The 25,673-nt window shown below is 48.4% G+C and overlaps 1 protein-coding gene across 1 annotated transcript in view; it reads left to right on the forward strand.

The window, feature by feature from the left end:
- The window catches only part of Glt1d1 (glycosyltransferase 1 domain containing 1), a 72,443-nt gene that overhangs the window by 41,959 nt on the left and 4,811 nt on the right, over window positions 1–25,673 (forward strand). The window contains exons 7-11 of the mRNA XM_059249565.1: window positions 715–810; window positions 1,598–1,647; window positions 11,686–11,729; window positions 12,584–12,704; window positions 16,435–16,533. Coding sequence (XP_059105548.1) covers window positions 715–810; window positions 1,598–1,647; window positions 11,686–11,729; window positions 12,584–12,704; window positions 16,435–16,533 — 410 coding nt within the window. The remainder of the gene's footprint in view (window positions 1–714; window positions 811–1,597; window positions 1,648–11,685; window positions 11,730–12,583; window positions 12,705–16,434; window positions 16,534–25,673) is intronic.

A 25,673-nucleotide genomic window follows, 5' to 3' on the forward strand; every position in this document is an offset into this window, starting at 1 on the left:
ATCCCAGCCTAAACTAGGCATGGTGGTGTATGGCTGTAGTCCTAGACTTGAGAGGTGGAGTCAAGAGGGTCATAAGTTCAATGTCCTCAGCTACCTAACAAGTTTGAGGCCTGCCTGGACTATTATAGGTGACACTATCTCATATACTATCCATGAGAAACAAAATAGAAACAAATGAGGGAAAAAAAAAAAAAACCCAAACCACTCTATAAACATATACATCTACTTTTAGAACTGTTACAATTTTCTGAGGTATAGTTGACAAATCCAACTGGCATATGCAGAAAAAAACAACAGGATGGCAGGACGTATGTGTGTGTTTCCTATTCCCAGGGACATATGCTCATACCTACCGTGCATCTGTGAATTCTTGAGCACGCTCATCCATGCGCCACTTTTCTAGCTGCATCAAGAAAAGAACACTTTTCTCAATGGGAACTGTGCTCCAGTCCTCCCTGGGACTGCTGACTCCTATCCCCGGTGACTAGGTCAGCTCTCCCAGGTCCCATCCCTCCCCTCTATGGCAGAGACCTTGCATTTCCCGGGCAGGGTGAGGCTCAGGTTTACCTATGCTTGAAGAAGCTAATGCGTGGCAAGGCAGTCAGAGGACATGCAAGAAGTAGGAAGGCCAACGTGGGGACCTCCGGTCTGCATGTCACAGTGATGTCACTGCTGTTGCATAACTTAGCTGTATCCTCCATTCTTATGTTGCAGAGATTGACCAAAGTACAGACAACCTATATGTGTTCCTGGTAATATGCGGACTCAGGCCTGTAAAGGACCCTCTGTACTTGGTAGACGCCTTCTCAGGTATGTGGTCCAGTGCCCCCCTTCCTCGTGTGTATCTGTGAACAGAGATGTGTCTTGCTTGGTCCTGTGTTCTTACTGGCTGGCCCCAGCTGGCCTTGAACACCCAATCTTCCTGCTTCAGATTCTCAAGTTCTGGGATGACACTGTGAGCCATCTTGCCTTGGTGGGATCATTTTTCTTTTTCTTTTTTTGCTCTTTGCACATAAGGAGAACCATTTCTAGATGATCACTTTGGAGACAGCCAGAAGGGTAATTTATTGGATCACTTTATTGTAGACTTGTAGCTTCAGGTATGAAGGATGGCAGAAAAATTGGAAATAATTAGAAGGCTAAAAGTGTGTTTTAAAAATCCTATCACTTTTTGTTATAAATATCCCCTTATTTTTATGTGTTTGTGTATGAGTGCACAGTGCCTGTGGATACCAGAGGAGGGTATTGGGACTCCCCTACTCCAGAACTGGCATTACAGGCAGTTGTGAGCTGCCGTGTGGGTGCTGGGAACCAAATTCTGATCCTCTGCAAGAGAAGCAAGTGCTTTTAACCACTGACCCATTGCTCCGGCCCCAAAAGAAACAAATCTTCAAGTAAAAGCATACAATACCTCAAATAGGCATTCTAAAAAAATGAAATCGATCGTGTTTAGCATGGTTGAATGCTTAATGACCTAATAGTACAACACATAGCCTGGAGTAATTTGTAGTTTAAGCTGAATTGTTTTCTTAGCTATAACTTAAAGCCATGTTAGGTTCATTCAAAGTTTTTTTTCTTCTTTCTTTTTCTTCCCAAGAATGGCATCAAGAAGAACCCAATGTTTACATGGTGATTGTAGGTCCTGAGGTGAGTCCATGTGCTGTGAATGCCTACCTGATGGCTGCTTTTTCCTGATTTTGTTTTCTTATTTGTGTGTGTGTGTGTGTGTGTGTGTGTGTGTGTGTGTGTGTGTATGCTTGTGTGTGAGTGCAGTTCCTACTGGGGCCAGCAGAGGGCACTGAATCCCCTCGATCTGGATTCAAAAGTGGTTGTCAGGTGCCCAGAATGGAACTCGGGTTCTCGGTAAGGGCAGTACACACTCTAACTGTGGAATCATCTCTCCGGCCTCTCTTCTATCGACTTATAATGTATTTTCTAAAACTAGTTTATGTTCCTCTTCTATATATCTAGGCGTTTGTTCTCTTTGAGACACTGAAGTAAGTTTGCCTTTTTATGACATTTTATTATTTATTATGTTCTGTGCAGGGGTGGTCATGTGTCTACAGCACACATGTAGAGGTCAGAGAACCACCTAGGGAGTCTTTCAACCATGTGGGTCCCAACAATTGAACTCAGGTGTCAGGCTTTGTGGTAAGCCCTTCTATTACTGAGCTGTCTCCTTGGCCCATAGTTTACCTTTTTAAAAATGGAAAGCATGAGCCGGGCGGTGGTGGCGCATGCCTTTAATCCCAGCACTCGGGAGGCAGAGCCAGGCGGATCTCTATGAGTTCGAGGCCAGCCTGGACTACCAAGTGAGTCCCAGGAAAGGCGCAAAGCTACACAGAGAAACCCTGTCTCGAAAAACCAAAAAAAAAAAAAAAAAAGGAAAGCATGGGGCTGGAGAGATGGCCCATTAAAAGCACTGGCTACTATTCCAGAGGGCCTAGGTTTGGTTCCTTGCACCCACGTGGCAGCTAACAATGATTTGTAACTTCAGTTCCAAGGGTCCAACATCCTCATCTGGCTCTTTGGGCACTGTACACATGGGATGTAATGCATACATACATGCAAAACATGTATATATGTAAAAATATTTTTAAAAAATGGAACTCACCTAGGTCATCTCAGGGGTAGAGCACTTGTCAAACTTGTATGTGCAAGGCTCTGGATTCAGTTCCCAGAACCACGTGGATATGAGAGTGAGAGTGAGAGAGTGAGAGAGAGAGAGAGAGAGAGAGAGAGAGAGAGAGAGAGAGAGAGAGAGCGCGAGCTGAAGATTATAGCTGCTGTTCACCTTTATGGCTGACTTACTGTAAAGATTACAATTAATTCAAATTAATTTACTGTTGCAAAGGATAATTGGATAATTCTTATGGGGAAACTGGTGGTTCATGTAAAGAGGAACGTATTTAAAAATATATAAGCCAAACTCTATGTATGGTCCGACGTATTTTGAACCCTCTAACTGCTCACACTGTGAAGGCAGAACTGCTCTTGAACCCAGCATCAGATCCAGCCTCTGGCCTCTGTGGACTTTCATTTGCCCCACGTAGTTTAAAACACAGAGTGGACTCCATGCTCCTAGCCTCATGGGATCCGCATGGCCGTGAGAACTCTGCCTTCATGTGGCCTCTGTTCCAGGCTTTCCACTCTGCACCTTTCCCTCCAAATCCCTCTGCTGAAATCCTTTCTTGCAATGTGATGAGAGGAGGTCTCTGGGAGGTAACTGTATCAAGGGGATGGAGGGGCCCCTCAGCAGTGTGATTAGTGCCCTTATAGAAGGAGCCCCAAGGGAGCCGCCTTGACTTTTTCATTGCGTGTGGACACAGCAAGAGGCCACCACCACCTATGAACCAGGAAGCACACCTCATCAAATGCTCAGCCTGCTAATGCCATGATCCTGGCTTCTAGCCTCTGCGACTCTCTGCTACGTTTGTTGGTCACCCAAGTTGCAGCCCATCACAGCAGTAGCTTATCTGAGCTAAGACAGGGAAATCGTCTGTGGGGTTGAGTGAGGTTCTCGTCTGTGCAGTGTGAGCCGCCTCACCCACCACCTTGTTTTGTTTGGCCAGGTGGTGACAGGCAAGCTGGGAGGGTTTGCTAACTGACACCCTGATAGAGAGGGTATTCACAAACCGAGGAAACTCATGTTTACAAGTCCATCTTGGCTAACCAGTGAGATTATGGGTGTGATTGACAGGAACATAGGTGGCTCAAAGGCAGCTAGTTCCAGCGCCAACAATCCTACCCAGCCTGGGCGATGATGCATCCCCGAGGCTTCCTGCCCTTGCACACAGCTCCTCCAAGAGTCTTCTCTTCCCTGGCTACCGCTTCCCTGCTTCTGGGACCTCAGGAGGCCCAGTGAGTATGGTGACTCCCCTGTGTCTTTCCTAAGCCTCCCACCTCCATCCAGGAGGAAGCGCTTTGGAAGGAAACAGATTCTCCATTGTATTAATCAAGTAGCTGGCCTCACTTTCACTCACTGGTGAAACACCCCCCAACCCCCGTGTCTAGTGACCACTTTATACAACTTCTCAGAGCCTCGTTTATTTGTCTTATTCTAGTGCCCCGCAGACCTTCCCAGCATGCACAGCTGTTCCTCATGTTCTCACAGCCTTTGGAAATAATTGTGTTTACCTAGAATGAGGCCAGGGATGCTAATAAAGGCAAACAAGACCGGGAGGGGCTGGTAAAATGGCTCTGTGGGTAAAGGTGCTTGCTGCTAAAGCCTGTTGGCCTGAGTTCAATCCCAGGGAATCCACATAAATGGCAGGAAAGAAACAAATCCCAAATGTTGTCTGATGGTACATGTGCAGCCAAATTTAAAACACACACACACACACAACACACACACACACACACAATCAAGGACTAGGAGCTGTATAGCCATGTCAGAGGCCACAGCAAGATCTCATGATATAATACACCGTATAGCATTGGAAGTCCTGCAGTATTCAGAAAAATCCCAACATTTTAAAAGTTCAGAGTCTCTTAATTGTGGCTTCCTATAAAATTCAAAATAAGTTACACACTTCTTATTTGAAGAGGGAAGAACCAGGGTACAGTTAGAATCAGACCAAAGCAAAACCAGACTCCAACAGTATAAATAGTTCTGGGACTCCATCATGAACCAGGCTCCAAAGGGCTTGGACAGTCCCAGCTCTTTGGTTCTGTCACTACAGGACACACTGTCTGTCCTGCATACTCCAGTCAGCTTCACCCCACACCTGCCACCATCCCTAGTGGTCACTCCATGGTTTGGCATCTCCAATATTCCGGGGTCTTCCTTGAAACTAAGGCTTCACCCTCACCGGTGATGTCTCCCATTGCCAAGCCTTGGCTTCTCTCCATGAACCCCTCAATCCTGGGGTCACCACCCGCAACTGAGGCTGCACCTTCTCCAGCATCTTCTTTCTGGGCTCCCTTTAGGGACTCCGACTCTGCCCCCCCCAAATGGCATCAAGCCTCAGATTCCCTCCATGACCCCTTCAAGCCTGAAGCCTCCGTTACAGCTGATGCTATACCTCCATCAATGGCCTCCTGACCTCTCTGAAGGGACTCCAGCCCTGGCGGCCACAGGTTGCTATCATGAGTCCCCTACACCCTCAAACCAGGAATATGTGGGGGATTTCTACACCTAAGTTTAACCACCAGCTTGAAATGCAGCATTGGCCTTCTGAAACACTGCTTCTGTGCGCCAACTCCAAGGAAACACTTTCTAGAAGATTCCTCCTTACATCAATCACCATTATTAATCACAGCTTACTTTTCAGTCCCCGCAAACCAGAAACCAGACTTGCAATTTAAAACACCACATGAAGGGATGGTCCTGATAGCCTCTGAGAGACTCTCAGACTCCCCTCAGAGACCCATAAGCCAGGTCTCTATCATCTGCGCTGCCCTCAGCATTATCCTCCAGTCTCCTACAACCACAGCCCACCAAGCCCCGCAGACTCAACAGCACATTCACCCCAAAGCTCCAAAATCCTTCCATAATCCCCCCGCCCCTGCCCCAAACAACACGGTCAGCTCCATCACATCAAGATCCCACTCTCTGATACGACTTCCTACCTTAGTGTGTTTTCTGTTCCTGTGATAAAACACCATAACGAAAATCAGCTTAGACGCGGGTGGTGGGAGACAGACACGGGTTCCTTTGACTTACAGCTCACAGTCCATCGTGAAGGGGAGCCGGAGCAGGAACTCAGGTGCTACAGGAACCCGAAGGCAGGAACTGAAGTAGAGGCCACGGAGGAATGCTGCTTACCGGCTTGTTCCTCACGGCTTGCTCAATTGGCTTTCTTGTATGACCCAGGACCACCTGGCTGGGGGTGATAACCGCCCACAGTGGGCTGGACCCTGCCTACATCAATCACCAATCAAGAAAATATCCCGCAGACTTGTCCACGGGTCAGTGGCACGCCCTCCGGAAGCCTACATACACAGTTACCTCTCCTGAGATGAGATTACCCAGTGCCAGGCCTGGCTGGGGTGGGGGGCCCTTCTCAGACGTTCTTCTCTGACCTCTCTATACAAACTCAGCCTTTACCATTTCAAAACCTCCACGCGTCGAAAACGGTCACTCTCAAGCGCTCAGTTTACCGTCATCGCTCTGAATCTGGAACAGGAGGAGGAGACTTAAGCCATTTTGTACTTGACCCTGAGTATTTGCTGCGCGTGCGCGGTGTTAGGGGCTCCCATGCCGATGAGGTGGATGGGTTTGTCGAGTGGCCAAGAGTCTGCACGCATTAATATTCTTGTTTCAATGGCTGCAGCATACATTAATACTGCCCCTCCCCCTCGCCAAGCCTCCTGAATCTTCCTGTCTGGACACTGAAACGAGTGCACTTTTCCTTTGGTCCATTTCTGCCTTTGCTCTCTGCAGAACTCGTGTCTCAAGGAGCACTTGTGGTCTAAGTGGGATGCTCTGCAGGCTTACTTAGCTTTTCCAGGTCATGTCTCATGGCTCTTTGCAACATTGTGTCAACTTGGCTAGATCTTGGCCCATGAAGCAGAGCCCGGCGGCGACTGCGGAGTCCCTACAGAGTTCAGCAGCGACTACCTCTGCCCGTTCATTTGCTCCTTGGAGCCCCGTTCACGTAGAAGATTCTGGTGAAGACACTGAGTAGGCTCATTCACGTGCCTTAGCAGGCCGCAAGCACTACAAAAGGTTCCCAGCCTAAAGCCTGCCAGAGGATGTCTTATGAGTTCAGTGGAGAAATCCCTGGAAGAATGAAGTGCCTAGAAATGAGCATAACAGGGTAGCTCATTGTGACAAAACTGTCACTCAAGGCTGAGTGCCTGGGGAAAAGAGAGCCCTTCCCACCTTGCCTCTTAGACTTGGCTGCTGTTCCAGGCTCAGGGCTCAGGAGGGTGTCAGGCTGTCCTTTCATAGGGACAGGACCATGGTGTGAGGCCACTCACCAGATCCTGTTGGGAAGGGAGGATGAGTCATGGGCAGGCAGGATGAGATGGGCGGGGCTGAACAGCAACTGTCACAACACAACAGGATTCAAAACTGTTTATGTATACACATGTTTTATTCTCTAGATTTACCTCATTGCCTATGCAGATGAGTGCTTGACCTGCATTATGTATGTGCAGCATATGGGTGGATGTCAGGTGCTTGCCGAGGCCTCACTGCTATTATCTGCTGTCTCTGTGTCGTGAGAAAAGCTGGGCCATGTGGCTGTATGGTGAAGGGTGACATGCCCCTCATTGACTTTGGGAACAGCTACCTGGCTGCTCCTGAGTTAACCATGTGCCTCAGTTTCCCCATTTGCAAAGCAGGAATGAATGACTGAAGATAGTAGTACCTGCCTCCCAGTTTGCTATGGGTGAAAACTCATAAAAAAGCAGTTCCTGTCCTCGGGGTAGTGTCCTGTGGATACAGAAGGCAGAAGGGACCGTTATAGCCAACATTTTCTTTCTGCTCTGACTGCCAGGATCCTCTGACTGCCGGGATCCTTTTCTGCTCTGACTGCTGGGATGCTACAGGATGCTCTGAGCTCAGCTTGGGTTTTCTCTAATGCTCCTTTGATCTCTCAGTTCCCCCGTTTGAGAGGAGCATGTGTTCTGCTCACAAGGCATCTTGTCTGGTACCTTCCCCGGCTCTTTGATAAGGCGCGCTGGAGGCCGGAACGTTTGCTTTGGGCATGCCAGCTTAATGACTTAGCCCAGTAACTTCTTACAGCAAAGATTATTTCCCCTAAGCCCGAGAGTTGAAACAATATATTTTGTTAGGAAATAAACACCCTTGGAAGGAGGAAATGAGAATTTTTCTCTGCCGCTTTCAATGCTTTTTTTTCCTTTAAAAATTTCATTAACAACATCCCCTCTTCCTTTCCCCTTTACCTTGTGTTTTGTTCCACGCGGCTTCACTAAGAGATTTGAAAATGAACCGACGTGGAAAGTAAACCCAGAGAAAGCCAGCCAATTGTAGTTTCATCTTACGACTCGCTCCTGGCTCCTTAGCTACACTCCAGCTTTGCATTTCAGCAAATGACTCAGAACACGACTTGTTTCTTTGACAAATTATCTTTCCCTCAAATAGTTCATCATGAGAACCAAAGCATGTTAATAGAGACAAAAAGAAGATGGCCTGGCTGAAGTAACTAATCCCACGTACAATAGTAACATGAAAATTGACGCGTAGCGTGAAAGGCTTTCAGTTTTTACTTATTTTTAGTTGTGTGCGTATGTGTGTTTGTGTGTGTGCATGGCATGGTGCACGTGTCTTGAGGTCAAAGGACAACTTTCCGGGGTGGGGGTGTTCCAGGGATCAAACTTAAGTCGTTGTGCTTGGTAGCAAGCACCCTGGCCATTGAGCCATCTGGCCAGTCTAGAAGGAGGCTCTCACTGGAGGGTTGTGATAGGGTCTAGTTGCTTAGGATAATTGGAGGATGAGGGCTCGGGAATGGGAAGTGGAAAGAGAGTCCTCGTGCACAGGACTATGTTCTAGTCACTGTGTGGGATCCAGGCAAGGAGACAGGAGCGGAGGAAAGAGAGGCAGAGCTCTCCTAGACGGTGACCCTCGGTGGCAGGTAGCAGGATAGTTGGGGAGGAAGTGGTGCTTCATGCCAGGACAGTCAGGGGGATTAAAAGCATTTCAGAGATACGGCACCAGTTGCATCCTGGAAGATGACTCCTGGAGACTGGGACACAGGTTGGCCAGAGAGGGAATAGTAAGGAAGGTGGCATGAATTTCAAGAGCCTTTACAGTGTGTGTGTGTGTGTGTGTGTGTGTGTGTGTGTGTGTGTGTGTGTGTGTGTGTGTATGTTTGCTTCTTTGTTGTTTTGAGACAGAGTCTTTCATTGTTCTGGGGCTCACAGATCTGGCTAGGCAAACTCTCCGGGAAAGGGTCAGGTATCCTCCACTTTCCGCCCCCAAGCTAGGATTATGGGTATGGACACCTAGCTTTTTTTTTTTTTTTTTTTAATAATTTACTTCTTTTTATTTTATATGCATTGGTGTTTTGCCAGACTGCATGTCTATGGGATCCCCTGGAACTGGAACTACAGACAGCTGTGAGCTGCCATGTGGGTGCTGGGAATTGAACCCGGGTCCTCTGGAAGAGCAGCCAGTGCTCTTAACCACTGAGCCATCTCTCCAGCCCTGACACCTTGCTTTTTAAAATGTGGGTTCTGGGGAACCGAACTGAGGTCCTCATGGTTGCAAAGCAAACACTTACCAACTGAGCCATCTCTCCAACCTCTGTCCCTCAACCTTTCTGGGAGTCATCTGAAGAAATCAAGCAGAACCAAGAGAGCTTGGCTTCCCGTCTGCCCAGATGGGAACGCGGACCCAATAGCTTTTCTGCTCTGGCACTCTGGTGAAGTTACAGGACCGGGTCTCAGTCCTCCTGTATGGAAATGTTCTGTAATAACATTGTTGCTAGAACTGAGTTAATGACTGTAAAAGGCTTAGCACATGTTCTGGCTTAAGTGGCTACAGAGTATTAATTATTAAGAGCTGAAACCACAGCAATTTGTTGTTCATAACTATGAGTCTCTCTCTGCACAGATCTTCCTAGGAATAATTACAAATTCTTATGCATTCATGTTTGATATAACGTAGCCCTTCAGACTCCCAACCACATAATAGCTCCAGGGATGTTAGTAAACTTACACCACCAGCCCTTTGGGATCTTGGGCAGGCATCTGAGCAGTAGGAAGGATTCAAGGTGCACCCTACAGCCCTTACTCTCCGGAGAAAGTGAAACTGAGTTTCTAGAAGATGGCATTCTATCACCTGCCCTTATAAGCTCGCCGTTCCGGCATCTGCTTTCAGCTAGCCAGCGTGCTTGTAATTCATGATGGCTATTGGCAATGTGTAAATGAGAACAGGAGTCTGCTTTCCTCACAGCCCCGCTGGAGCCAGTGGCAGGAGGGGCTGCTGACACCCGGCATTCGTGAACTTGGTTCACACCCTTGCTGTGTCTTTGAAGCAATGTCTAGGATTAAAAAAGTTTAAAAAATGTAATTTTATTTATGTGTTGCATGCAGATGCCATTGAGCCATCTTTTGACATAAAATAAGTCCTCTCTCTCTCTCTCTCTCTCTCTCTCTCTCTCTCTCTCTCTCTCTCTCTCTCTCACTGAGACTGGATCTCATTATGTAGCTCTGGATGACTCACTATGTTAGACCAGGCTTGCCTCTATCTCACAAGAGATCCACCTGCCTTTGCCTCCCCAAGTATTGGAATTAAAGGCCAGTGTCACTATTCCTGGCCCCTCATTTTTAAAAATCACATTTATTTCCTTATTTGTTTTGGAGGAGGCCCATGTAACCATGGTGCATGTGGGTCCTGGAGATCCCACTCGGCCAGGCTTGCTGGCCAGCATCTTGACCCATGGAGCCATCTCCAGCTTGCTGACTCGAGAATTTTGCATTGAAGGAAGCTTTTTCAATTGTTTTTAAAATTGCATGTACTGTTGGTAATCGCAGTCAGGCGGGAGACGCGGAGGGACCAGTCTGTCTGATGCAGTTTGTCAGATGTCTCAGTGAGGAGTTTGTGGTGAGTTTCAAGAGGCTTGATGAGTGACTCTGCAGCTCCGTGGTAGCAAACTGACCTTGAACTCTACGTATGTAGCCAAGGATGACCTTGAACTTCTGATCCTCCTGCCTCCGCCCCTGTGGGCTGTATCACAGGTGTGCATCAACACGCCTGCCCTAGCATACTACTGTTCTCTGGCTTCGTTTATGTTACTACATAATTTAGTCCTTTCTCTTTGTGTCTGAATAATACTCATGTGGATAAACAGTTTGTTATTCATCAGCTGAGGGGAGCGTCCTTAATTTTAAAGCTGTATTTCTGAGAGGGCTCCCCATTAAAAATAAACTTTAATTCCACAAACTACTTTGTCAGAGGCTTACTAAGGCTGCCCACGCATCCTCTTGATTGCTTTTTATGACAAATTCCATCTGCATCATTTAAGAAAGCAAGCCTTTCCCCTGCAGGATTGGACTGGTAAATTGTCCTGTGTGTAGGCACGCTCCAGTGTCCTTTGAAACTTTGTCACTCTCATAAAAGGTGGTACACACAGTCCACATGCTCACTGCTCTTTTCCATCCTTGTCTTCGTTATGTAACTGCTAGACTTGGGCTGTTCCTCTGTTTTTCCCCCCTATATTCTTCCTGTCTGAACTACTGGGTGGCCTCTCACCCTGTTACAATTCATGCTCTGGAGACTAAGATTTAGGTCAGGCTCACCCTGGCCCCAGGCAGGGTCTTTCAAATATCCTAGGCTGCCCTGGAATTTGCCAGTGCAGCAGCAGATGAACTCCAGATCCTTTTGCCTCCTTCCAAGTGTTGAGATTACAGGCTTTCGTCATCACACCTCGTTTATGCAGTGTTGGGGATTTGAACCCGGGATTTTATGCATACTAGTTAGTTGCTCCACCACCTGCCCCCACCTAAAGGGGCAGCATTAAAAAGATTAGTGTGTGTGTGTGTGTGTGTGTGTGTGTGTGTGTGTGTGTGTGTACGTGTGTACATGTCACGGTGCATGTGTGGAAGGGAGAGGACAACTTTGGGGAGTGTGTTATCTCCTTCAACCATGTGAGTTTCTGGGATCAAATCCAGGTCCTCAGGCTTTTGAAGCAAGGGCCTTGACCTGCTGAGCCATGGGCCAGCCCCCAGGGTCAGAGTTTCTAAGTGTTTCTTGTCCCTCTTTTTTTTTTCCAGGTAGATCCAGCGTTTACAAGGGAAGTGAAAGACCGGGTAAGGAGGTAAGAGTGGCAGACGGGTGGCATCTTGCACGTTAGGACTCCTGAGTGGCAGAGTGGTTCACATGTCCCACCTTGCCCATCGCAGACTCTGCTCTAGGCAGGTTGCACGTACTGCACCCTTTAGTGTTGCCTATGATCCCTCAAGGTCATGCTCTGGGCTCCAGGGCACAGGCAAATAAATAAATGCACTCAAAGTGTAAGATGCCCTACCTCCCTAGTCATCTGCTGAAAGGCCAGAGCAAACCACTTTGTATGTCTCACTGCATACATATCCCAGGCCGGACTGGAATCAGAAGCCTCCTATATGGCGGGATTCTAGGTATGTGCCTTTCTGCTTTGCTTAGTGAAGACTGCTTGCTTGAAGATATTTTTTACTGATGACCCCGGCAAATAAATGAAATGATTTAAAATAAGAAAGATGTGGGGACTAGAGAGATGATGGCTCTGTTGGTTAAGAGCACCTGCTGCTCTTGTAAAGGACCCAGGTTCAGTTCCCAACACCCACATGGTGGCTCACAATCACCTGTAATTCCAGTTCCAGGGGAATCTGATGCCCTCTTCTGGCCTCTGTGAGCACTGCAGTCACATGGTGCACATGCATCCATGCAGACAAACACTGATACACATAAAAATAAAAAGATCTGGAAGAACGAATATGTTTGGCTGACATCTATAGCCTCTTTGGAGATAATTGATCAGTGTATCTGTTTAAATAGCATGTTTTTTTTCCTGCCAGGAACAAGGGACCCAGCTTCACTGGCTGTACAAGTTGAGTCTCAATTGTTCACATAAAGTTTGAGCGGGACTCTGAGAAGGGCTGAAACAGCCATGCCGTCCCTGCTCTGTTCTTTCAGGGCTGCAGGGGTGCGGCTGATCCGAGAGATGTGCCAGGAAGATCTGCACGCAGTGGTGAAGAGCTGCTTCGCGCTGGTCAACAGCTCAGTCTCCGAGGGCATGTCAGCCGCCATCCTGGAGGTAAGTGACGCTCGAATGTTGATGATGGCGTACTGGCTTGTTCTCCCCTGTTGTTTTTTTTTTTTTTTTTTTTAAGATTTATTTAAGAATTTTAAGTTATATGTATGCACATGTGTCTGTGTGGGAATATGTACAAGTGAGAGCAGTTGCGGGTGAAGACCAAAAGAGAAGGGGTCCAGACACCCTGGAGCTGGAGTTGCAGGAGTGTGGGAACCCGTTTTCAGGTTCCTTGTGGCTTTACCCAGCAGGTCTGCATAGAGAGGATGATTGGACCACGGGCCTGAGTGCAGGTGTCTGAGATGGTCTGCACTTGGCTGTGCTGTAGGGAGGTCTTTTGCTCCACACCTTGGCATTTCTATAAATACCCTGGGGCAGAGGCAGTCGGGGCCCCTTGGAATAGGTTCTAGGCCCTCGAGGCTATCCTGTATTTTCTATCTGTTTATCTCCACATTCTAAATCCTTCTATGTAATATTCCCTGCTGCTCGCACTCAAGAAAACTCTGGGGAACTGTGGGGTTGGAGGGTAAATGCCCCACACAGGAGGTTGTAAGCCCCCCCATGTGGGTGTGAATTTGCATCAACTGTTCCAAAAGCACGTGACTTGGCTTCGCGTCATCTCTGTGTTTGGCAAAGAAGCCTGTTCTACCTGTGCGCTGTGATAAGTGTCAGCCTTGGTTGTGCACGCAGCCCCTGCCACTGGGACAGTCTGTCCCCTCAGCAACTAACTTTTAAGCCAGTGTAGAGCAGGTGCCCAATTGCTCTTCTGTATGTAAAGATGCATTTTTTTATTTTTATTTTTTTTTAAAATTCCTGTTTCTTAAGGAGAGGTCATGAGCCTGGAGTCTGCTGAGTGGTTTTTATAAGCAGCACAGACAGCTTTTTCTGCGGAGGAATTGCTCTCAGCCTTGGCTTGCCTCACAGAAAAGGCAGCTGTGAGCAATCCTGATGCCCTCGAAATGAATGTGGATGTGGCGGTCTTTTGAGACGTCAAAATAACCTTTGGGTGAAGGGCCCTGAATGAAGTTGATTTTAGGGGGAGGGATTAGCGTGTCTTTCTTGTCAGAATCACTTCAGATGGCCAGGGCAGTTAATCACAGAGCACATGCCCATCACTGGTCAGGGAGGTGACCTTTTGACCTTTCTGAATCTGTTTTCCGGAGCAGGCAAGTACAGATGCCCATTGGCTAAAAACAGCTTCTCACTGAAAACTCCTCAAAAGCAAATCTTGGCCAGACACACAGCGACTGGATGATTATCGCTAAAAAGCCTGAATTTCCCACTCAAACATATTGTGGATTTGAGCCCCACAGAATAACCTTAAAGGAAGGAGATAGGGAGATGACCCAGTCAGTAAAATGTTCTCTCTCTCTCTCTCTCTCTCTCTCTCTCTCTCTCTCTCTCTCTCTCTCTCTCCTTCCCTCCCTCCCTCCCTCCCTCCCTCCCTCCCTCCTCTCACATACACTCTTGACACCAAAATGGCACAAGTGTTTTTGAAACGCTCTTACAGGGTCCTTCAAGGGTCTCCAATCACTACTCGCTAAGGTCAGTCCCCAGGACCCGCAGGAAAAGCCAGGCATGGATGCTTCTGAGTGTTATCCCAGGGCTGGCGACGGTGGAGAGGGGAGACAGACAGAGCTCTGGGGCTCGCTGGACAGTCAGCCTTAACAGAGTATGTGAGCCCCAGGCCAGCGAGAGACCCTGTCTTTAAAACACACACACACACACACACACACACACACACACACACACACACACACGGTAGACAGTTGCTGAGGACTGCTTCAAGTTTTCCTCTGTCTTCTACACATCCCCACGGACGCCTCTACCCACAAAGGATGTAAAGGACTGTCTTCATTTCTGTTTTCCTGTTTGAAGTACCAACCATAGGTGCAGTCACACACGGACGGACACCGGGGACCTTCTGGGTCAGGTTTTGACAATCTGGGTGGAAGGAGGGCTATGCTCTAAAGCTACGAGCAAGAAGGAGAATGCTTGACCTGAGGGAATAGCACCGGCTATCGTGATGGGAGCCTCCTTGAAGGACCCTGTAGGAGCATTTCAAAACACTTGTACCATTTTAGTGTCAGAGTGTGTGAGAGAAGGGGGGAGGGGGAGGGAGGGAGGGAGAGAGAAAATTTTATGTGGGTTCATGGGGCAGGGCCATCACTTACTCTTTTGAAAAGCCAAAGCTATTACAAAATGTCAGACCTAGCCGGGCGGTGGTGGCGCACGCCTTTAATCCCAGCACTCGGGAGGCAGAGGCAGGCGGATCTCTGTGAGTTCGAGGTCAGCCTGGTCTACAGAGTGAGTTCCAGGATAGGTGCAAAGCTACACAGGGAAACCCTGTCTCGAAAAACTTAAAAAAAAAGAAAAAAAGAAAAAAAAGAAAATGTCAGGATGAGAAAAAGCTGCTCAGGGCATTTATTTGGGCCGTGGAAGCTGCAGGAGACGAGGACTTTTGCAAGGGGCTGTGCAGTCACCGTATTACCCGCCACTGGCCAGCCTCACCAAAAACCCCCTCTGCTCAGTCTGTGCATCTGTATGAGCATCTTCAGATCAAGTCATTTCCCCCACACTAGCAGTGATCACTCAGAATGATCACCCATGCCACCCAAATCTAAGCAAAGCAAACCCCTCCTCAAGAACATCTAGGTAGGGCCATGTATAACCTCAGGGGTGTGACCCAAGACTGACTAGCAAGCTTCCTTCACAAGCCACACACGCAGGGGAGCTGTGTATCTCCAAAGCCTCGGTATTGTTCTGGGGGTAGAGTTCCAGCAGCTGAGTTTCTCCTGACTTCTCAGCCATGAAAAATAAAGACTGTTTCTAGAAACCCCAGGCCGCTCTGATAAGGGTGGGAGGCTGGCTGCAGGGATTTTTTTAGAGAGCATTACAGGGGGGTTCTGTCCACCCCACAAGAAGAAGTTGAGCTGGTCTAGGGAGGCCGGGTGGGCCTGTTTATGGAAGGGAGGCTGGCGTGTCTTGAGTTCTGACATTTTGTGTGTCGCTCCCGAGTGCCAAGCTCACCCCCTCCTCCGTCTTTCCCTGCTCACTCGGCGGATTTGCTCAGAATGCGAGCATGCCTATTTCCAAACACGGTCTAGCGCATGGCTTTGCCAGCTGCAGCGAAACCGGGACCAGCTTCTCAGTGTGCTCATGTTCTTGGAGCTTGTCTAACGCTTAGAATTTGCCATTTTTTTTTAAATGATGTATTTTTATTTTTAATTATGTATACTCATGTGTGTCTACGTGGGGATATGAGCACCTGTGTGGGAGTGGCCGTGGTGGCCTGAAGAGGGTGTTGGATCCCCCAGACAGAGCTAGAGTCATAAGTGCTTGGGAGCTGTCCAGCTTGGGTGCTGGGAGTCGAACTAGCAAACACACTTAAGCCCTGAGCCATCTCTTCAGTCCCATCCACCTTAGTTTTTTTTTTTTTTTTTGAGAGTCTTTCACAACCTGGAGCCTGACAGTTAGGCTAGAGTGGCTGACCAGTAAGCTCCAGGGATCCCCCTGTCTTTCCCAACCCCATAACCAGTATTGAGATTACAGATCTGCACCACCGTGCCTGGCTATGTTTTTGTTGTTAACACGAATCCTAGGGGACTGAACTCGGGTCCTCATGCTCACAGGGCAAACACTTTACCATCTTAGCCATCTTCCAGCGCCCCCCTTGTCTGACCCTTAAATGACCCCCCCCCCCCCCCCATCTTCTCTCCTCTCACCTTCACAGGCCATGGATTTAGAAGTTCCCGTGCTGGCTAGGAACATCCCTGGGAACTCAGCTGTGGTGGAGCACGGAGTCACAGGACTGCTGTTTTCAAATCCTCAGGTACAGAGGGTCCTTTTCCCGTGTTTTCCTCATTGGTGTGATTTCCATCTGCCTGTATGAAGGACGGCTGTAAATCTGGGTTCCTTGTACACCTCCCAGCTCCTGGTGGAGGTAGAGCTGCCCAGCCAAGCTCTGTGGTTTCCTGTTCTCACCCTGGAGGGACATGCAGCTTTTTAGAGATCCAGGGTTACTTCTGACCTGAGGATTTTAGCTCCGTTGGTTGAGCGGCTTGCTCGGCGTGCATTAACCAGGTATGGTAGTGCACACCTGTCAAAGTGCACTCAGGAGGTAGAAGCAGGAGCATCAGAAGTTCTAGGTCAACCTCTGCTATGTAGCTAGTTCGAGTCCAGCCTGAGCTACATGACACCTTCTCTAAAAGAACCCAAACAAAACATAACTAACCTCACATAAACAAAAAAAACAAAAAACACAAATGCACAGGTGTTCTCTTAAGTGGTTGTCTGGGGCAGAGTGGAGCACAAGAACAGCGCCTCTAGCCTCCTGGTAGGTACCTTGTGACATTATGTGCGTTCTGGGGTCTGGAGGCACAGCTCCCCGCCTTTCTCATGAGTCCTCTCAGGTCAGCACAAGCCACTAAGAACCACAGACACAGCCTCCCCCTGACACACACATACACACACACACACACACACACACACACACACACACTCACACACACACTACAGAACTTACTTGCAGATGTGTTTCAACTCAGCGTCTTCACATTGGCTTTACCAAGGATGTTTAGAACAGCAGGTTTTCCTGGTTCTATGCGGGGAGAGTTGTGATTCTTCACACTCTGAAATGGTGCGCGAGACACGGATGTCACACATCCTTCGTTGTCCTCATCATCTCCGTCAGACTTTATACCCAGTGTGTGGTGGGATACATGGCCTGAAAAACAAATAATGCACATTTTAAGGAACTCCAGGCTGGCATTGTATTCATCTCAACCATTGCGGAACTCAGATTTAACCACTCACTGGTCGGCTGCAGTGAGGGCAAATGTAGTTTCAGATATGCATTCAAATATGTATGAGAATCAGCTTTTCATTTATTAAGAAGAACTGTCCTGTCAGACCACCAGCTTTGGGAGTTAAAATATGTATATGAAATGCATAGGACATAAATAATGTGTAAGCACAAATGCTCTCTGAATCCAAGCTAAATATAGTTACTCCTTCTATATTAGCTGTTATTCCTTCATTGAGAACATAAAGAAACATGATCTCCCTTTGGAGGGCTGAAGATAGAAGACTGAAGAGTTCAGAGAGATTGGGAAGGTCGGGCCTGTGTAAGGGGGTGGGATGTATAGCCAGGAACCTTGGGCAGAGTCTGGGAGCTCAGAGAAGCTCCAATGGACAGGCAGCAAAAGAAAGAGATTTGGTGTGTGGAACATAAACATTGAATTTGGCCAGACACCATATAAACTTGAGGGAGGAAGAGGGCACGAGAAACCCATGGACCACGCAGCATAGCTGGGTGTGGAGATAGAAGAACCATGGCTGTACTGACCTCTAGAAAGAGGATCACTTTAGATGCTGGGATGTGGCTCGGTTGGTAGACTGCCAGCCTAGCATGCATGAAGCTCTGGATTTAGGCGCCAGCATAGTATGAAACCAGACATGGCGGTGTGTGTCTATAAACCCAGCATTTAGGAGACTCAGAAGTTCATCCTTGGCGACAGCTATGTGTGGAACTGGGTGCTCAGCCACTGGTTTATTTGTGGCCGCCTTCCTGTCTCCAGCCTTCTTCTCTGCCCCCTTTAGAGGGCTCGACCCTTCAGAGTGATTCCTGCCACTGTGAAATGGAGGTCTGATGCCCAGTTTCAGGATTTGGGTCTCTACATTGTGTGGTTCTCTAGCTTCTGAGACAGCACCTGCCCCTAAGCCCTTGTTCCTTGACAGTGAATGGTTAAAGCCAGACCCTGTACCAGCACCCCTCCATCCTCCGACTCTGTGACCACTACTTACAGGAGCATAGAGAGGAATCTGGAAGGAAAGGGCTGTATTTGTTTGTTTTCTACTGCTGTGGTAAACGCCATGACCAAAAGCAACTTGGGGAGGAAAGGGTTTTATGTGGCTTACACATCCTGGTCACAGTCCATCACTGAGGGAATTCAGGGCAGTAACTCAAGCAGGAGCAGAAACAAGAACCATAGAGGAGCATTGCTTACTCGCTTGCTCAGTCTGCTTTCTCCTCCTCCTCCTCCTCCTCCTCCTCCTCCTCCTCCTCCTCCTCCTCCTCCTCCTCCTCTTTTTCTGAGATAGGGTTGAACTCACTCTGTAGACCAGGCTGGCCTCGAACTCAGAGAACTCTTAGACATACCCACAGGCCAGTCTAATGGAGAGAATTCCTCAATTGAGGTTCCCTCTTCCCAGGTGACTCTAGTTTGGGTCAAAGTGTCAAAAACTAAGTGGCACAGGGATTTTGCTTAGGGAACCTTAAAAGGAGAGCCTATAGGGTCATCTATATTTATCTGTCTGTGTCTATGTCTTTATCTATCTATATCTAATATCGCTATCTAGCTATATGTCTATTAATGTATGTGTATATCTCTATGTATATGTAAATCTATCTATATGTATAACTATATATCTATCTATAGCTATATGTATCTATAACTAATATCTATCTCTATCTTTACCTAATATCTATCTATATCTCTATCTGTATCTATTTTTTTTTATCTAAAAACTTGATGACTAAACGTATTTCATGGTTGTAAGCACAGAATAATCTCTGTTTTTGTATACTTCACCTCTGGAAAATTTCAATTAAGCGAAGGTTTCCAAACCCGCTCAGCATTGATTTCTCATTACCTCAACAATCTGGTTATTTCTCCATTTAAGAAGAAATGAGTCCAGTGACTTTCCTCCTTGTTTTTTATAGCTTAGTTTTATAGCTTCAAAATTAAGATCCATATGACATTTATTAGAAACTGTGAATTCATATTCTGCCAGGGTTGGGCTCTTCAAGGGAAGTTTATGCTTATCCTCTAGAAGGTTTCTATTTGTTCTTTAGACAACTGGAGAGAAATAAATTTTGGAATATTAATGAGGGCAGTGGCTAATGTTTATAAAGGGTGTGTTATACGCCAGCTCTTATCCTTAGTGGGTAACATGGCTTGTTTTCTTTTCTTCCCCAAGACAGAGTTTCTCTGTGTATCCCTGGCTGTCCTGGAACTCACTCTGTAGACCAGGTTGGCCTCAAACTCACAGAGATCCACCTGCTTCTGTCTCCCAAGTGCTGGGATTAAAGGCGTGCGCCACCACTGCCTGACCAGCTTATGTTTTCATATATATATAATTTTTCTTTTTGAGGCAATGTCCATGTAGCCCAGGCTGTTCTCAAACTATATATAGCCATCATGACTTCGAATGCCTGATCTTCCTGCCCTGGCCCCCCCATTCTGGTCTCCCTGGTACAGAGATTATAGAAGGTCACCACTACACTGAGTGTAAGCAGTACTGGGGATCAGATTCAGGGCTTCATGAATGCCAAGCAGGCACTCTACCCACTGAGCTACATCCGCATCTCAAGGCCTATGTCTTTCTTCAGGTCAATGCCTTCCTCTTTAAGCAGGGATTGCTTTGATTGTGTTTGGGGAGAGCAAGGTACTCTGGGAATTTGTCCAGGCTGGGAGGTGGTGGTGTTCAGGGGTCTTGTTCCCATGTGAAACGCACTATGGCTTTCTTTCTGTTGCATGCTGTTCCTTCATCCAGAAGATGGAGGCAAGACTCTCTGGAAGTAAAAAATGCCATGCCAAGTGCTTCGAAAACTGATACTTTCTAGATTTGATTACTCAAAGATCTTCAAATTTAAATTTAGATCACTTAATGGTAAAACGGCACTTACCACTGAGCCTGAAGATTTGAGTGTTATCCCTGGGACCTAAATGGTAGGAGAAGAGAACCGACCTGCAACTTGTCCTCTGATTTCTACACGCCTTAACAAACACACGCGCGCGCGCGCACACACACACACACACACACACACACACACACACACACAGATAATCGGTGTACAAAAATAAACAGAAGTTAGTTAAATAGCCACTAAGCATCCAGATCCCAGTCCCTGTACATTTGGAGGCTTGGAGGCCCTTGGAGGGCTCCAATGTTGGACAGAGGGGCTCTGGGCAGGGAAGAGCCTTGGCAGGGCTTGTCAGAGGGGTTCGGTTCAGCCTCTCGGTGTGGTGCACAGGCACCATGCAGGGTTAGCTCTGTGAGTCCTAACAGTCACACCTACCATGAGAGGGTTGGGAGAGTGAATCTGTGCCCCAGGGACTGAGGTCCTGCAAAGAGCCCAGCCCAGGTGAAAGATGCGGAAATGGACGCGCGCGCGCGCGCACGCGCGCGCATACACACTCCACTCCGAACACATGCAGATAGTTGCTTTCACCTCTCTCTATCCCTGTGACTCTGTCCTCCATCTCTCCCTTCCTTCATCCCATCATCCTCTTCTCCCTCCCTCCCTCCCTTCTCCCTCCCTCCCTCCCTTCTCCCTCCCTCCTTCCTTCCCTTTCTCCCTTCCTCCCCGTGTGCTTTCCTTTCGAGAGGAATTCTGGTACTGTCCCACCTAGCAGCCCCCCACAGTGGATTCTCTCTCTCTGCCTTTATTTACCCAGGTTCATCAGGAGAAGGGACCATTCCTGTCTGAGGCCCACCCCCGCCCTCTTGCTGGAGACAGAGGGCACAGTCTGGCAGAAGGGAAGCCTCTAGTGACCCATGGAGCCTGGGCTTGATGAGTGTGGCTGGGTGGAAAGAGCCACCAGATGGGGCTCACGCCTCAGGAAAACAGAAGCTGCACCTGGGGTTAGCTCAGGCCCGGACCTCAGCATCACCTGGGCTCAGTGCGGGCCTAGCTGTCAGGAGAGTGGGTGCACCATCAGGAGAACCCTATTAGTCAAGAATTCTCCCAAAATATGAGGTCGAGAGGGTGCATGGTTTCTCCAGTGAGCTCCATGGTGACCCCCGACTATCCCAGCTTCTGTACGGTCACCAGCTGACGTGCAAAGCTTGCCTCTGTATTCTCGCCCAAACAAAAATGAGTTGGACATGGATCTGCCGCCTGGGGAAGGGGCCAGCTGTGGCTCAGAGGGTTGAAGGGAAGGGTTCTCTTTCCTCCCGTCCCTTACTCTTTCCGTCTGCCTGTGTTCTATGAGGGCCCACCCAATCCCACTGCAAGATCCCTCACCAGGCACAGAGGTGGGTGGGCCGCTTCGGTACCCAGGTGTGTGGCAGATATAACGGTGTCCCTGAATAGGAGCAGAACAGTGCTGCTCTGAGTGGGAGTTCACTGTAAAGAAGGTGCTGGCTGCTGAGTACCCTGGAAGTCAGCAGGTGTCTGGGGGATCCCTTAGAGGATGCCCTTGGGCTGTCGCAGGCAGGGTAATGCTAGAGGGGAAGATGGGCCCAGTCACCTGCCTGCTGCCTCTGCTTACATTTCATTCCCCACTGTCCCCACTTCCTGTGGGCTTTGTCTCCAAGACAGAGCCGAACCCAGTATCCACTGGGTCCCATCTCTGCCAGGCTGCAGCGCCTGGTCCTACCTGAGGTCTCTTTCAGCAGCCACCTCCATTACAGCATCTTTCCTGGCCCTGGGCAGCCAAAGGAACCTGTTTGAAATAGTGAAAATTCAGTTCCATCCACCACGTCTGAGAACCCTCTGTGCTTCCCACCACGTATAGGGAGTGATGCACGTGCTAGGCCAGGCTGGGGGGTACTGCATAGTGCCCACCATGCCCTCCTCTGCCCAGACCCACTGGTTGTGGCCCACAGGGGCTGGTCTCGGAGCAGAATACCATTCCCATGCTAGCTTCTTGGTTGCTGAGCTCCCCTTGGCCAAGGTAACCGCCGGGTTCCCACCCCAGCACCAGATGCGCGGTTTTAATTTCTTCTTTTAGTCATCTGTAAACGAGCCAGCTGCCTCCTCATCAGCCCCAAGCTCCTGGAGGGCAGGGCCAGGAGCTGAGGAGGAGAGCTGTGGAATGCTGTCTGCTGGGCAGGACCTCGTTGTTACACCCAAGGACTCACAGGGATACATGTCTCACTTTTCTATTGCTGTGATAAAACACCATGACCAATGCAACTTATAGAAGAAAGAGGTTATTTTATTTTATTTTTTGACTCATAGTTCTAAAGGGTTTGAGTCCATAACGGCATGGACAGCATGGTGCACAGGACAGGAAGGAGCAGGAAGCCAAGAGCTCCCATCCTTGGCTGGAATCGTGAAGCAGAGAGCAAATTAGTAGCGGTTAATTAATCTCAAAGCCTGCCCCCAGTAATCTACTTTCTCCAGCAAGGCCGCGTCACCTAAACCTCCCCAAACAGCATTCACCCACTGGGGACCAAGCATTCAAATGTCTAAGACGATGTGGAGGACATTTTTCATTCAAGCCACCATACGTGGTCACCGGCATAAGACCCGCCCAAGATCAAGCCAATCAAAACTCCAGCACCAATCAGGTAGGGGTTTCCCAGGGCTGCAGCCCTAGCTGAGAATCCATTGGCAGTTGATGGCTGTGGGAGAGGGAGTATGTGGCTACTGGTAGGTTGCTCAAAGCCCAGTGGATGACCCTGAAGCATGTGCTACTAATTTCAGTGAGTTCTTTTTTGTTTTGTTTTGTTTTTGTTTTTGAGACAGGGTTTCTCCGTGTAGCTTTGGTGCCTGTCCTGGATCTTGCTCTGTAGACCAGGCTGGTTTCGAACTCATAGAGATCCGCCTGGCTCTGCCTCCCGAGTGCTGGGATTAAAAGTGTGTGCCACTGCCCCCCCCCCCCCCCCCGGTTATTATTTTTTTTAAAGGAAGATGAAGCTGGAAAAATGTGTTGAGGGACTATGAGAGAGCTGGGGTGAGAGAGTAGATAGGATTGAGATACTTTGTATATATAGATGAAATTTTCAAAGAATAATTTTTTGTTTGTTTGTTTGTTTTTTAAAGAAAGGATACAGTCTCCACTAGCAATAGAGAATGGCATGGAAAGAAAGTGAACAGAAAACAGTTATTTATCTGAAGACAAACAATGCTTCTTTGTACCACTTAAAAAACAAACAAACTGCTTTATGCAGGTGTCTGAGCCAGGCTCCGCACACCTGCAACCCTGGGGGCAGCTCTGGCCGGCACCTTCATTTTATTTTGTTGGCTATGTTCTTTGTGTTTGAGTGACTGACTGTGTGTGCCACTACTGGCTACTCACTGGGGATGGGCGGGACATGGTTTTCCCAAGGCCGATTTGTAAGCATCCATGATCCCTCGCTTCTCAGCTTTCCGAGGAACCAGATTTCTGTACATGGTTTTTATTTTAATTGTCTTAGTGTGTGCACCTTCTCTGCCTTTTGCTGATCTCCGTTGGTGGCTTTCAAGATTGCATCCTTGGTCCTAGAGAAAGCGTCTCCCTCAAAGCCACTTGACCTGGTTAAGTCAGCACTCTGGCGTGCTCTGGGGTGACAGCCGTGCGGAACCTGTGATTGCTCCAGGCTGACTGGACTGCAAATCGGCTTCTGCCCCGATTTAGTGTGCGCACTCCACAGACCTCTTTCTGTGGCCTTTGCCCTGTGGTTCTTTGGTCTATTTGCTGTGGTGGCCCCTGGTAGGTTTCAGATAGGCAGTCTGATGTCGCACACATAGCCCGGACTCATGGGAGGCCATGGAGTGTGGACCAGTCAAAGGCATCCTAGCTCCTGACCTTTGCCATGGCTCCTGACCTTTGCCAGCTTCTGCTGGTTGGGAGTGACTGCCAGGGTTTCTCTGTCCTTGAGTCAAAGGAATGGGTTGGGCTCACCCCATGATGTGCTTGCCACGCACGGCACCATAGTCACTGTGGACAGACACGGCTGGGCTTGAGTCTTGTCCCTGGACCACATTACATTAGAAACTGGTTATTTCATCTGAGAGGAAGGAGGAAGTAAGGACTGGGCTGCAGGCTGGTGTGTTCATGGCTGATTAAGCAGCTGGGTCCCATGGAGGCACTGCTGCTGATCCAGCTGGGGCCAGCTGCCAGCCCAGTGAGTCCACTTGTGCTATAGCCGATCTGGAGGCCGGGTGGTCCAGGATGGCATCCCTCTTGAAGTGGCATTGCATCTCCATCCTTGGTGTGTCTCATCCTCAGTGTGGCTGCCCCAAGCATCTTTCTGCATCGTTTTCCAAGGAGACTTGAGAGAGAAAAGCAAAAACTAAAGCTAGATTTTACCTCTAAGGTGTACCAAAGTTTCTCTTCAAAGCTTTGCCTGCAAGTCAAAACAACATCACTTCTGACGCCCCGTGCCGATGAAAGCAAGATCCCGGGCTTGTCCACTGGCAGTTACGGGAAGGGGAAATCGGACTTGACGCCAATAGGAGGAGTGAGAGATCTACAATGTAAAGAAGACCCTCCCATGAGGGATGGGGGCATGTGGCAGCTGGCTTAGCACACAGTCCTTGACCAAGAGCAAATGACCGAGTGGCAGGTAGCTCATGCACTCACAGGGATGATATCCTGGTTCAGGAGATGGTCACTGCAGAACCAGGGGTAAGATTTTCTTTCTTTCTCTCTTTCTCTTTCTTTCTTTCTTTCTTTCTTTCTTTCTTTCTTTCTTTCTTTCTCTCTCTCTCTCTCTCTCTCTTTCTTTCTTTCCTTCCTTCTCTCCTTCCTTCTTTCTTTCCTTCCTTCCTCCCTCCCTCCCCCTCTCCCTCCCTCCCTCCCTCCTTCTCTCCCTTCCTTCCTTCTTTCCTTCCTTCCTTCCTTCCTTCCTTCCTTCCTTCCTCCCTCCCTCCCTCCCTCCTTCTCTCCCTTCCTTCCTTCCTTCCTTCCCTTCCCTTCCCTTCCCTTCCTTCCTTCCTTCCTTCCTCCCTTCCTCCCTCTCTCCCTCCCTCCCTCCTTCTCTCCCTTCCTTTCTTCCTTTCTTTTCTTCCTTTCTTTCTTTCTTTCTTTCTTTGGTCTGGCTATTTCTCTTCTTTCTTTCCACCCCTTTCCCTAGTTCTCATTAAGGCAGTCATCAGGTACATCTGATTTCTACCTCTGATCTTTCTTGCTTCAAGCCCTCTTCCCAGACGTCATTGCTGAGAAAATAATAAACAAACAAACAAATAGATAAATAAATAAAGGGGTATTTTATCAGAGCCTATCCCCTGTCATTCAGGATTTTGCTCTAAGATCG

Source organism: Peromyscus eremicus, chromosome 23 (genome assembly GCF_949786415.1).
Source record: "Peromyscus eremicus chromosome 23, PerEre_H2_v1, whole genome shotgun sequence".
Taxonomy (NCBI): domain Eukaryota; kingdom Metazoa; phylum Chordata; class Mammalia; order Rodentia; family Cricetidae; genus Peromyscus; species Peromyscus eremicus.